A 13,035-nucleotide genomic window follows, 5' to 3' on the forward strand; every position below is an offset into this window, starting at 1 on the left:
GGCCTTTCCTTTATCTCTGAAGCTAGGGCCTGTCCCAGTTGGGTGACCCTCCCCCATCTTCTTAAATCTCTCTTCTTATCTCTGGAGCTCAGACCAAGCAAACCCATAGCACATAGCAGGGCCACGAGATAAACTTCTCACTAAAAACTAGGGCTGATTGATAGACCTGTATAAGCAGGGTGCACTCAAATAATCCAAACTCTGCAAAATCCAAACTTCTGCCCGTTTTCTTTCCCCAAACTTAGACTCTCTGGCATTAAATAAAAAACCGGCCTGGAGTGATAGGACAGTGGGTAGGGCTCCTGCCTTGCATGCAGTTGACCTGGGTTCTATCCCTGGCATCTTATATGGTCTGACATGCACACATGGTGCCCTGTGCACTGCCAGAAGTAATTTCTGACCATCACCAGGTGTAGCCCAAAAAAAATTAGAGGAGGAAAGGAAGCAAGTGCCTCCCAGAGGAAGGAAGGAAGGAAGGAAGGAAGGAAGGAAGGAAGGAAGGAAGGAAGGAAGGTCAACGAACAAGAGAAAAAGAAAGAAAGAAAGGAAGGAAGGAAGGAAGGAAGGAAGGAAGAAAGAAAGAAAGAAAGAAAGAAAGAAAGAAAGAAAGAAAAAAGAAAGAGCGAGCAAGCTTCCCAGGGGCTGGGAGGTAGGAGGGAATCTGGGACACTGGTGGAGGAAAATTGAAACTGGTGGTAGGACTGGTGTTGGGTATTATATGCCTGAAACTCTTTTATAAATCAAAGATTGATTTACAATCTTCCTTATAAATCACAGAAGAAAGGAGGGAATGAGGGGAGGAATGAGGGAAGGAAGGAATGAGGGAGGGAAGGAAGGAAGGAAGGAAGGAAGGAAGGAAGGAAGGAAGGAAGAAAGGTCTGTTTTAAGTCCTTCTAACAAGCCCCAAAAAACAGCTCGTGGTGGGCTTGGATGTAGCTCAGTAGTAGAGTACTCGTCTTCATGTGTGAGGCCCTGTGTTGGATCCCAGTACTGCTAGGCATGCCTTTCCACAATAAAAATTATTTTTATTATTATTATATGTTTTAAACTGATGAAGAAAAAAAAAACCTCCGGAGCCAACCACGGCCATGCTGGGACCACTCTCCATACGTCCAGACGGACCTCATGCATGAAAGAACTGGCAGAGGAACCCAGGCATGCGGGTCCCGGGGCTGAGGTCTCCAAGCCTACACGGATTGGGACTGGGCCTTCTCCACCCATCTTCCAGTAGGTAGGCATCACACCCACCAGCTGCCACCAGCGCCAGGTTGGTCCCATCAACGGCCAAGACACAGAGATTATAAAACTCAGCTCTCGGAAGCGCGCGGCCGCAAATTGCGCAACATCTTATTATCTTTCCTTTGGAGAACCTGGCAGGCTACAAAAAGTATCCTGCCCACACGGCAGAGTCTGGCAAACTTCCTGTGTCGTACTCGATATGCCAAATACCAGTAATAATGATGGGTCTCATCCTCCTAATCCTGAAAGAGCATTGAAATGGCTCTTAGGTAGAAGGAGACGTTACTAGTGCCTGCTCGAGACAATCAACGAACAACAGGATGATCGTGATTGTGATTATTTGTTTGGGCTGGAGCAATAGCACAGCAAGTAGGGTGTTTGCCTAGCACGTGGCCGACCCAGGTTTGATTTCTTCATCCCTCTTGGAGAGCCCCGCAAGCTATTGAGAGCAGCCTGCCCGCACGGCAGAGCCTGGCAACCTCCCCATGATATATTCAATATGCCAAAAACTGTAACAAGTCCCACAATGGAGACGTTACTGATGCCCGCTCAAGCAAATGGAAGGACAGTGCCACAGTGCATTATTATTTGTTCACATTATATGGATTGATTTGGTCATTCCGCAGAGAGGTCCTATCTGAATCAAACCCAGTTGAGATCAATAATTCCAATACAGGGGCTGGAGCGATAGCACATAGGGTAGGGCATTTGTCTTGCACGCAGCCAACTCAGGTTCTATTCCCAGCATCCCATATGGTCCACTGAGCACCGCCAGGAGTAATTCCTGAGTATATGAGCCAGGAGTAACACCTGTGCAAAGCCAGACAGCAAACAAACAAACAAACAAACAAAATAACCCCAATAGTTCCAATACACCCTGATGATGATGTAAAAGTCCAGAAACAGGGCCCCATGCCCCATGGAGCAGCACAATCAGGGAATCTTCTTGGAGGTAAAGGCCAGAGCAGGGAGAGCTGAGGGCAGAGCATCCAAGTGGAGGTCACTGAAGGAGAAACAGTGTTTGAGGTGGAGGCAAGTTTGGGAGTCATGGAGGTTCTGGAGGAGATTGGAAAGTCTTGAAAAAGGAAAGGCTGCAACGGGGCAACGGAGAGAGAGCAGAGTCCAGAGCACAGCCCAGAGGTCCCGGACCAATAAAGGGATTTCTGGGTGGGCTGAGAGCCCAAGACAGGGCTCAGCATCTCTCGCTTGAGACCAGAGACAGGACACGACAGCGTTCTGGAGGGCCTCATCAGAGGCAGTGTGGGGGGTCTGGGGCCCAGCCAAGGGTAAAGCCAGCGGCAGCCCCAGGCCTAGAGCCAGAGCCAGAGCCAGAGCCAGCCCCAGCCCCAGTCCCAGTCCCAGTCCCAGTCCCAGCCCCAGCCCCAGCCCCGACCCGCCTCCTCCCCCTCCTCCTGCTCCCCCACCCCGCCCCAGCAGCGGTACACCCAGCCCCAGCCCCAGCTCCAGCTCTTCTAGCTCCTCTAGCTCCTCTAGCTCCTCCAGCTTCTCCTCCTCCCCCTCCTCCTCCTCCCCCTCCTCCTCCTCCTCCTCCTCCTCCTCCTCCTCCTCTTCCCCTCCTCCTCTTCCTTCTTCTCCTCCTCCTCCCCTCCCTCTACCCCTCCCCCCGCAGCAGCACACCCAGGCGGGATTCTGCTCCCAGGCGGGCCCTGGAACAGGTTTCCCCGGACGGAGACACGCAGGCACGTCGTGTCTGCTCCTGTCATGAGTCCTGCTGCGCGGAGGGTGACGGCTGCGGCCAGCCCGGAGTCGTCCTGCTGAGCTCCGAGGAGTAGCCGCTCAGGTAAGGGGCTCCCCGGGACGTGGCCACACCCCAGCACCGCTGGCAGAAGTTTCCGTGATGGGGAGTCGGGGGAGGTGGCCGGATGCAACTGGATCCTGGGGGTGGGGAAAGGAAGGCCCCTCCCTCTGCTCCTGGTGGCTCCCCAGCTGAGCGTTGGGGCAGCGCCGCCGCCGCACCGCCTGGAGAAGAGAGGGGGGCTCTCCTGGAGCCGAGGGGATGGACCGGCCCTGCCCGGGCCTGCAGAGCCCCACCCGCACCCTGCACAGCCCCGGGGGGGGGGGGGGAGGGCTGGGCCTCCCGACTTGTTTGCTAAGGAGCTGCCAAGGGTTTCCACCCGTCTTAGCGAGCACTGAGTAAAGACAAACGGATGAGTCAGAACAAGGGCCTCCTGTCTGAGGGGGAGGTGGTGTAGACATAACAGTGGAGAGACAGGGCGGAGTAGCAAGGCGCCCCATCCTCACCCGGGACCCATGAGGCAAAAGAGCATGTGGACCCAGACCAGGTGAGCAGAAAGGTTTAGACTTTTCTAGAGGGCTCCCAGGTACCCAGACAGCCTGCAGGAGTTCAAATCCCCATTCTGTCTCTTTCTAGCTGTGTGATCGCAAGACAGTGAGTCAAGCTCTCTATAACTTTTCTCCTCTGTAAATTGCAACTAAAAATTACTACAGCCCTTCGCTGGATGCCTGTCCTGCTTTCTACACAGTGCTCAAAGTTCCAGACTGGTTCCTGGCCCCTGCTATGGCCACAGGGCTTTCCGGTGTGGGGGTGAGGGCATCTGTCTGTAATCTGGACAATCTTTCGGGGATCAGCAACCCCTGAGAGCTGGCAGGGTCCCTGAGCTCCCAGAGGGTCCCACAGGGAACATGGGTCTCAGTAGACTTCTGAGGAGGCAGACAAAGGACTTTTTTTTTAATTTTTATTAGTGAAACACCATGAGGTACAGTTGTAGACTTACAAATTTTTGTGCTTGGGTTTCAGTTATACAATGATCAAGTACCCATCCCTCCACCAGTGCCCATCCTCCACCACCACGGGTTTCAGTATCCCTCCCATCCCACCCTGCCTCTGTGGCAGGGCATTCCCTCTCTCTCCTTTTGGGTGTTGTGGTCTGCAAAAGAGGCATTGAGTGGCAATCATGTTTGGTCTATAGTCCTCTTTCAGCATGCTTCTCCCATCCTGGGAGGATCCTCCCAACACCCTTTACTTGGTGCTCCCTTCTCTATCTGAGCTCCCCTTTCCCCTAGAATGTGTGGCTGGCCTCCAAGAGCAAAATTCCTGGTACTAATCTCGGCCACTCTTGGGTGTTAGTCTCCCATTTTGTTACTTTATGAAGGAAGGAAACGAGCACCCATCACTCTGACAGCTCGCTCTCTTAGGAGAGAATATCAGTTCCCACCTTCATCACCCAAACCCACAGCAGAACCAGCCAGAGGAGCCTTTGGTGATGTCTTGGCAAGGTTGTTTCAAAACTGATTTTAAAGGAATTCTAGGGTTGGAAAGATGGTACAATGGGTGAAGCACTTGTCTTGCACATGCTTTGAGCTCCTGCACCCCGAGCCTTGCCAGAAGTGATCTCTGAGCAAAGCCAGGAGTAAGCCCTGAGCACAGCTAGGTGTGACAAAAGCAAACAAAAGTTTCAGGGGATCTCTGTGGTCCAAGGAGTTCTGTGGTCCAAGGAGTTTGGGCCATACTATATATCTGCCTTCTTCAGAGTCTATACCATGAATTGATTAGCACAGATAACCTGTTTAGCTTGGTTGAATGCAAAAATTTCTTGAACACGGAATCCTTCTCTGACTAACCCAAACATCAGCCTATAGAACCGGCTTCCAAGGAGCAGCAGTTTGGGAAGTCTTGGAATATTCAGGGCCCTCTCTGGAGTTGGTTCAAAGAAATCCACTGCTTCTTCCTTTAACTTTCCACTAGTGGCTTTGGACCACCTGTGTAGTTCGCGCCTGGTAACCATGCAGACCAGATTGGCACTGAGGGCCAAGGCTCCAGATCCTTCTCTATCCCTGAGTCCAGGCAAAGAGTCAGTTTCTTCAGGACAGAGAAAGTGCTGTAAAAGGAGAGACGCCTGCAAAGGCTTGATCTCCTGAGAAGGGGAGCTTGGATCGAAGCAGAAGAGAAAATAGAAGGTTCCACAGCTTTACCTTCATGTAGCAGTTCAGCAAGACCAGAGCCTAGGTGCTGGACACACCTTCGCCCACCTTCAGAAGTAAGAGTTTGGTCCTGGACTTAATTACCTGTGCGCAAACCCCAGCTCCACACCTAATACTTGTGTCGCTTAGTGTAAGCCTTCTAAACTTCCGCTTCCTCCACCTGTAAAATGGGAAAGGTAATAGAAGTCAGGGGCCAAGGAGGTTAAGGTGCTTGCCTTGTTTGCATGCAGGTGACCCCAGTTTGATCTCCAGCACTACATACGATCTCCCAGCACCTCAAGAGAAGATCCCTGAGCACAGAGCCAGGATTAAGCCCTGAGCATTGCCAAATATGGTCCAACCCCCCCCCACAACCCCCAAAACTAAAAATTAAAATTAGTATCCATAGAAGCCAGCTCACTAGTGAGGGTTAAATACACCCATATACTCCCCTAAAGGGCTCAGTGCCCAGAGTCTATGAAGGCGGAAATGACTGACTTTTTTCCCTGCAGGAGCGGCTGACACGCAGGTCCACCATGAACTGGGGGATCTTTGAGGGGCTCCTGAGCGGGGTCAACAAGTACTCCACGGCCTTCGGACGCATCTGGCTGTCTCTGGTCTTCATCTTCCGCGTGCTGGTGTATCTGGTGACAGCTGAGCGTGTGTGGAGCGACGACCACAAGGACTTCTACTGTGACACCCTCCAACCCGGCTGCAACAATGTCTGCTTCGATGAGTTCTTCCCCGTGTCCCACGTGCGCCTCTGGGCACTGCAGCTCATTCTGGTCACCTGCCCCTCGCTGCTGGTGGTCATGCACGTGGCCTACCGAGAGGCCCGGGAGAAGAAGCACCGGGAGATGGTCGGCGATGAGGGTGGACGCCTCTACCCGGACCCCGGCAAGAAGCGGGGCGGACTCTGGTGGACCTACGTCTGTAGCCTGGTGTTCAAGGCTGGCGTGGACACAGCCTTCCTCTACGTGTTCTACTTGCTGTACCCCCACTACACCCTCCCCCGTGTGGTCAAGTGCCAGGCTGCTCCCTGCCCCAACACGGTGGACTGCTTCATCTCCAAGACCTCAGAGAAGAACATCTTCACCCTCTTCATGGTCATTGCAGCCGCCGTCTGCATCCTGCTCAACTTGGTGGAGCTGGCCTACCTGGTGAGCAAGAAGTGCCGGGAGTGTGTGGTCTCAAGGAAGGCCCAGGCCTCGGGCAAACAGGCTGACCTCCTCTCAGGGGACCTCATCTTCCTGGGCTCTGACACCCATCCTCCCCTCTTACCCAGCCACCCTCAAGACTATCTGAAGAAGACCATGGTGTGAGGGCTCAGGCCCCACTGGAAAGGTCCCAACGCCTCTCCTAGTGCACCCTGGGGTGGCAGAGGCAAGGGTAGCATTGGGGAGGGTTGGGCAGGCTGAAGTCAAAACTGATTCCTCAGGGCCAGAGCAATAGAACAGTGGGTAGCACGCCTGCTTTGCACATAACCCGCCTGGGTTCATCCCCCAAACCACATATGGTGCCCCAAGCAATGCCAGGATTTCTGAGTGCAGAGCCAGGAGTAACCCCTGAGCATTGCCCAGTGTGGCCCAAATAAATAAATAAATAAAACCCAAAAGCTAATTGCTCAGCTCCAGTGTGGCCTGGGCAAGAAAGCCCCTTTGCACTGCTCCCCAGCTGGCTTGTATAATATGGTGACACAGAGACCCTCTCCCTCAGGTGACTGCTACTGTGAGGAGGGGTGTACATGCCCTCAGCATGTGGGACCCCCAGTCAGGCTTAATAAAAACTTGTGCATTGACTTAAAGTGTCTTCCAGTGCTTCCACCTCTGTGATCCTCACCAGGTCACCGGCTCAACCTCTCAGCCACTCCAAAGCTGTCCTTGATGCCCCCAAGTGTCTCCCACCTTGGACACGGCTCCCCAGCCCTCCCGGGGGCTCATGCTCCGGCCTCCCCTCTGCCTCCATTGCACTTTGAGGTCCTGCTGGCCAGCCAAGGCACACATGCTTCTGTAGGGCTGGCTGGTGCTGGGAAGTACCACCACTTAGAACACCTGCCGAGAGTCCAGCTTCTGCTGGGAAAGTGACTTCTCCCCCAAGCGGGTTAATCACAGCCGCCTGGGGGTTTGCCATGATTACTGGATGAGCTCACGACTGCGGACAGGGTTCACTAGCTGCAAAGGCCACATAAATGTTAACTACTGGTATTAGGAAGTGCTCCAGAGGTGCTTGTGGGGAATGAGGCAGTGGAGCCCCTCCCTGGCTACATATTAACTTCACTATCCCAATCAGGGCCCCACAGCAGCCCCCAGCTGTCATTCTGCGACCACCCTGGCAGCCCAGTGGAGCGCCCACAGGCCTGGCCCAGAGGACAGGGTCTGGCTGCTCGCCCAGTGCCAGCTGGGGCCTTCCTCACGGCGGGCTCGCATTCCTTATCTCCATCAAGGCAGTGAGTGGCCTTGTCGAAACAAGTCATAGTAGTCCCTGCCATCACCTGCCTCACCACTTACAGGCGGCAAAGCCTCTGGTCCCCCAAAATGTCCCCACTGGCCAGACTATGCTCAACCTCAGTTGGACTCCCCTAAATCTAAATGTCGGCGACTCAGGCCCTCAGAGGTGAAAAAGGCAGAAGGAAAACTGGGGACAGACCGACGAGGACAACAGACCTATGGGAAGGAGTCAGGGGCTCCACAGATGCTGAGCTGGCTCGGCGGGGCAGGAGAATCCCAGGATCCTGCCCCACCCCCGCCAGCCAGCCCGCTCCGCAGTCTCTCCCACATACCTGTGGGCCCCAAGTGCTCGCTCAGATGGGCCCTGCCCAACCCCACTGGAGGAAAGGCGTGGGCCAGGCGAGAGGAGCCGCAGGTGTTCTGAATATGTGCCCGGGGAAGTCCGCCCGCAGCCTGCCCACCCCCTTGCGCACCCTTGGCTCATTGGTTCAGAAAGCCCCACCCAGTAGGGGAGCGAGGAACAAAAGCTGCCTCTGGGAGGCCCCGGGGCAGACCAGACTAGCCCTGGACAGGAACACTGCTGAGCCCCCAAACAAGGTGAGGACCGGGCAGGACCGGGCTGGGCAGCGGGGATAAGTTGTGCCATGGGCAGGACTTTAAGGAGGCGCCTGAGGGTCAGGGTCCCAGGGAAAATGCCAGGGAGGCTCTAGGAGGGGGAGGGACATTCTGCTGGGCCCCATCGAGGACCAGAGAGGAGAGGGAGGAGACAGGGTCCCCAAGAGGGTTTGGTGAGACCTGGGACAGAGGCCGAGGTGCGGAGGTTGCCCTCCTGAGGGTCATGATCTGGCACGGAGGATGGGGAAATGAGTCTTTGGGTGCCGCGGACGCACTTGGCCTCCAAAGATAAAGGGGGTGGGGGTGCTCTAGAACTGTGCTGGGGCACAGGGTGCCTGCAGGGGGGCTGGAATTGGGCAGGGGACGGACTGGCTCTCCAGGTAAGGGCAGGTGAGCGCCAGAGTGCAGGGTTGCGGATGAACAGAGACAGCAGGAGCCCTGGTGAGTGTGGAGGCAGCACCCTCGCAGAACCTGCCCTCTTCCTTCCGCATGCAGGAATGCTGGAATCCCCGGGAACCAGGCACAGATCTTTCCGTCCTGTGTTCGAGACAGCCCTGGGGCTCAGTGCCGGAAGATGAGGCCAAGGCACCATGGTTTCGAAGAGCCAGTTCAGTTTGGGAGTGACTGGCCTGGTTGGAGGCGACCTAGGGCCAAAGAGGAGGAATGAACATAAGGAGGGTGCCGAGGTCTGTGCAAGTGGCAGTCAGCATAGGGCCTATCCGTTGTGGGTGTTCATGGAAATCGGGGGCAGGGTTCCCTGAGTGGGGGGCAGGCCTCCTGTCCTGCCTTCGATAGATAAGCCAATCTTGCCATTCCATACAGCTCTTTAGAACTCATGTGACCCACAGGGCTGAAACTTGGTGTCAGAGAGGGTTGGCAGGGAGTGTCTGAGGTGACTTTCCTTCACTGATCTATTACTTTGTAGAATAAAATATTCCCTCATTCTGGAACCTCAAGAGGGACATTCAAGACTGACGTGGCCACATCCAGCTGTGAGGCCTTGAGTGGGAGTCTTTCTGGTCCTGAACTTGCACCCCTGTGGCCTGGGGATCATGGCTGTCACTGCCCCGCAGAGCCTGGCGGGCGAGGGTACGACACGGTGGTCGTGAAGGAATTCTGCACCTTAATCCCAAGCACCCTTCTCTGGGTTCTCCTGGGCCCTGTGGCACCCCCCTCCCCAAGCCCCCCTCCAGCTCCTGGCCCTGAGGGCACACGCGGGCAGGGTTCCTGAAGAACCAAGGAGGCCCTCAGCATGAACTGGGCATCCCTCCAGAAACTCCTGAGTGGGGTCAACAAGTACTCCACGGCCGTGAGCCGCATCTGGCTGTCGGTGGTGTTCATCTTCCGTGTGCTGGTGTATGTGGTGGCGGCCGAGGACGTGTGGGATGACGAGCAGAAGGACTTCGTCTGCAACACCAAGCAGCCCGGCTGCCCCAATGTCTGCTACGACCATTTCTTCCCCGTGTCCCACGTGCGCCTCTGGGCACTGCAGCTCATCCTGGTCACCTGCCCCTCGCTGCTGGTGGTCATGCACGTGGCCTACCGCGAGGATCGTGAGCGCAAGCACCGCCTGAAACACGGGCCCAATGCCCCGTCCTTGTACGAGAACCCCAGCAAGAAGCGGGGTGGGCTCTGGTGGACATACCTGCTGAGTCTCATCTTCAAGGCGGCCGTGGACTCAGGCTTCCTCTACATCTTCCACCGCCTCTACCAGAATTACGACATGCCCCGCGTGGTGGCCTGCACCCAGAACCCCTGCCCCCACACTGTGGACTGCTACATCTCACGGCCCACGGAGAAGAAGGTCTTCACCTACTTCATGGTGGCCACGGCGATCATCTGCATCCTGCTCAACCTCAGCGAGGTCATCTTCCTGGTCACCAAGAGGTGCCTAGAGACTCTGGGGCCCCGGCGTCGGCGCTCCCGGCACAGAAACCACCTCCCCGACACCTGCCCACCTTATGTCCCCTCCCCCGGGGAGCACCCCCAAGACGGGAACTCTGTCCTGATGAAGGCAGGCTCAATCACGCTGGACGTGGGTGGTTATGCGTGACCTGAAAGCAAGGTCCTGGGGTCACCAGGTCCCCCACCTGCTCCCTTACAGCTTACAGCTGGGACAAGGCACCTTCTCTGCAACAGGGCAAGGGAAGAGTGTGTTGGGGGGTGGGGGGCGGGGTCAGCGTGCTCAGGAAACCTAGCCAGGGGCCAGTGCTGCAGAGCAATTCTGGGTCCTGAGGCTCAGGAAAAAGAAGCGGTTGGTTGGGGGGAGGGAGGGATTTTGTATCTGGCAATAGGGTCTTGCCAAACTCTTAATAAATGAGATTTTCCCAGTATTTTGTAAGCAGAGTGGGGCGTGTGAGATGGGAAGACTAGTGGGTTCAGTCTGGGACCTCAGAGAGGGGGCCCAAGATGACTTTGTGGGCACCTGAGCCCCAAAACACTTCAGACCCAGTTTCTGTGGCAGCACTCTCTGTCTCTCTCTCAGATACTCACACACACACACACACACACACACACACACACACACATTGTGTCCCAGGTGTGGAGGAAAGTTCCCAATGACAGCGGCTACTCTGGGGGCTCTCTGGGCTCTGCCATCAGCCAGCCCCAGAGAGAGGTTCCCCCAAAAAGCCTGTGCCTAGAGTGGGGATTCTCAGTAAATATCCACCAGACAAAAGAATGCGCTCACAGTTTGTGGGGGTTTTCCCCATCTCAGCCTCCCTACCCCCAGGACAGGCCCCAGGTTGGGAAAGCCCTCCTGAGGGTGGGAGGCGGGTCCAGGACGGGGATCCTCCAGAGTGTAGAAAGCAGGTCCCCATGCTCAAGGACTGGCTGGGAGTTCTGCCCAGGTCAAGTCTGAGGAGTGTTCCGGGAGAGACATCCCCATTCTCTCTCAAACCCTACCACTCAGGCTTGGGGCACCCCCAAATACTCTCACAGCTGCACCAACCTCTGAGCCCCAGGGCCCTGGAGCCACCACAAGATCAACCTCCCAGATCTGTCACTCGCCAGCTCCCAAGCATGTCATGTCATCTCCCAGATCCTACCTACCCTCCCATAAGTGGCATCACTGCCCACCCAGTTATCCAAGTCAAAAACTGGCCCAATCCTTATCCCTACCCTCCTCATCCCTGTTCGTCCCGGCCCACATACCTTACCCACACACCTTTACTGCCTCTGGACCACTCCCCACTGACCTCTACCAAGGACACAGACTGGTTATTCTCTACATAAATGTGACCATGTCATTCCTCTGCTTTCACAAAATTTCCTCACCACCGATCTTTCCCCAGGACCCCTGACCTCCCACTATTCAGCTCCATCCATGCCTCCTCCCCTCCTGCACCCATCTCCCACCATTGGCTTCTGTCTCCCCTCCCTCCACCTCCTGCCTTGTGCTTTGAATCTGCCTGGATGCCTTTCTCATCCCCTAGAACCTTCCTTCAGTCAAAGGGCAGCCTTGATAGCCTCACCCTGGGCCCACCGGGCCCCTAACCTGTCTCCAGGTGCTTGGCTCTCCCCATTTGAGAGTAGAGTACTTCCTTCTGCAGGGGATGCTGAGTCATCCAGGTCCCAGCCACTGTCAGTAATGGGGGCCACAGAAGGAAACAGCCCATGAGCTGCCTGGCAGGGGAGACCGTGTTTCATTTCACTCAATCCTCTACCACACCTAAACCAGGGAGTCCAGCAAGGCTTCCGACTCTCGTCGTGGGTTTTGTGGCCACTTCTGCTAAATCCAGTCTCACAACCTCACTGGGTCTGAAAAAGGAAAGGGAGCTTCCAAGCCACATAGAGGGGCTACCTAGCCAAGGTTGTGTCCCCTGTGGACTATGGAGAAACCCCAGGTCCACCACTGGTTATAGGACAAGGTCAGAAGGTTGCTCAGAGGTAAGGGGCCCTGGAGGCTAGTGGCAGGAATTTGTGTGCAGCTAAAAGCAGAAACAAGGGATGTGGGACAGGAAGGGGCTGAAGCAGATCCCTACAGGGTAAGAGGCATGAAGAAGGTAAATCTCACCACCACCACCACCACCCCAACTCCTGCCATAGGCTCTCCTGCAGAGAAACCCCCAAGAGGTGAGTCAGTGTTGGCTTCAAGTCACCCTGAGAGCAGGAGGGCAAGAGGGAGCTGGCATCCAGCCAATGACATCTATTCTCCAGGGACTGTAATAAGACCCAAGCTGATGATACACATATCTGGGAAATGACAGTTCCCCCAGGAAGGGGGACACAGTCAGTGTACCCATATCATTTTCTGAACTCCTGACTCCTAGAAACACAGGCAGTTGCCTCTCTTAACCCAGACCAGTGAGGTGACCTCAAAATCTCAAAAGATGGTGCTCACTGGCCCAAACCCAGAAGCCCCACATCACCCAGCCAAGGTGATTGATTCCTCAGGGCAGGCCTCAGGCAGCCACAGTCAACTACCCCAAAATTCCAGGCTAACTGTACCTTGGCCAACACTAGATATGCATGTGATCCACACATCCCAGGCCCTTCAGGGATGCTAATCCAGGCCTCTTAAGCCCTAAAAGCCCTAAGGTGGGAGCAAGGTGAACACAGACCCTCTGAGACTCTCTCTCTCTCTCTTGCTCACTCACTTGCTCTCCTGTGCGTTCTCTTTCTCTCTCTCTCTCTCTCTCTCTCTCTCTCTCTCTCTCTCTCTCTCTCTCTCTCTCCCCCCCCCCTTCTCTCTCAGGCTGGGAGGAGCCTTCTAGGAAACACATCTGTCATGGAATTCACCATCATCATGGTTGCCAGTCTACCCTCTGCAGATTCTCCACTCAGCCTAGGC

The 13,035-nt window shown here is 55.4% G+C and overlaps 2 protein-coding genes across 2 annotated transcripts; both read left to right on the top strand.

Annotated features, from left to right (window-relative positions):
* The first annotated feature begins 2,979 nt into the window (after nt 1-2,979).
* GJB5 (gap junction protein beta 5) lies at nt 2,980-6,549 on the top strand. The gene is made up of 2 exons (XM_056123486.1): nt 2,980-3,040; nt 5,694-6,549. Exon 2 carries the CDS (start codon nt 5,718-5,720, stop codon nt 6,501-6,503), a length of 786 nt encoding a protein of 261 aa, XP_055979461.1. The 5' UTR covers nt 2,980-3,040; nt 5,694-5,717; the 3' UTR covers nt 6,504-6,549.
* A 2,946-nt stretch (nt 6,550-9,495) lies between these two features.
* On the top strand, nt 9,496-10,296 carry GJB4 (gap junction protein beta 4). The gene has a single exon (XM_056123491.1). It carries the CDS (start codon nt 9,496-9,498, stop codon nt 10,294-10,296), a length of 801 nt encoding a protein of 266 aa, XP_055979466.1.
* Nucleotides 10,297-13,035: the final 2,739 nt, after the last annotated feature.

Source organism: Sorex fumeus, unplaced genomic scaffold (genome assembly GCF_029834395.1).
Source record: "Sorex fumeus unplaced genomic scaffold, SorFum_2.1 ptg000047l, whole genome shotgun sequence".
In the NCBI taxonomy this organism is placed as follows: domain Eukaryota; kingdom Metazoa; phylum Chordata; class Mammalia; order Eulipotyphla; family Soricidae; genus Sorex; species Sorex fumeus.

Coding starts and splice junctions, on each gene's coding strand:
- GJB4 (XM_056123491.1), top strand. CDS start 9,496: ATGAACTGGGCATCCCTCCAGAAACTCCTGAGTGGGGTCAACAAGTAC.
- GJB5 (XM_056123486.1), top strand. CDS start 5,718: ATGAACTGGGGGATCTTTGAGGGGCTCCTGAGCGGGGTCAACAAGTAC.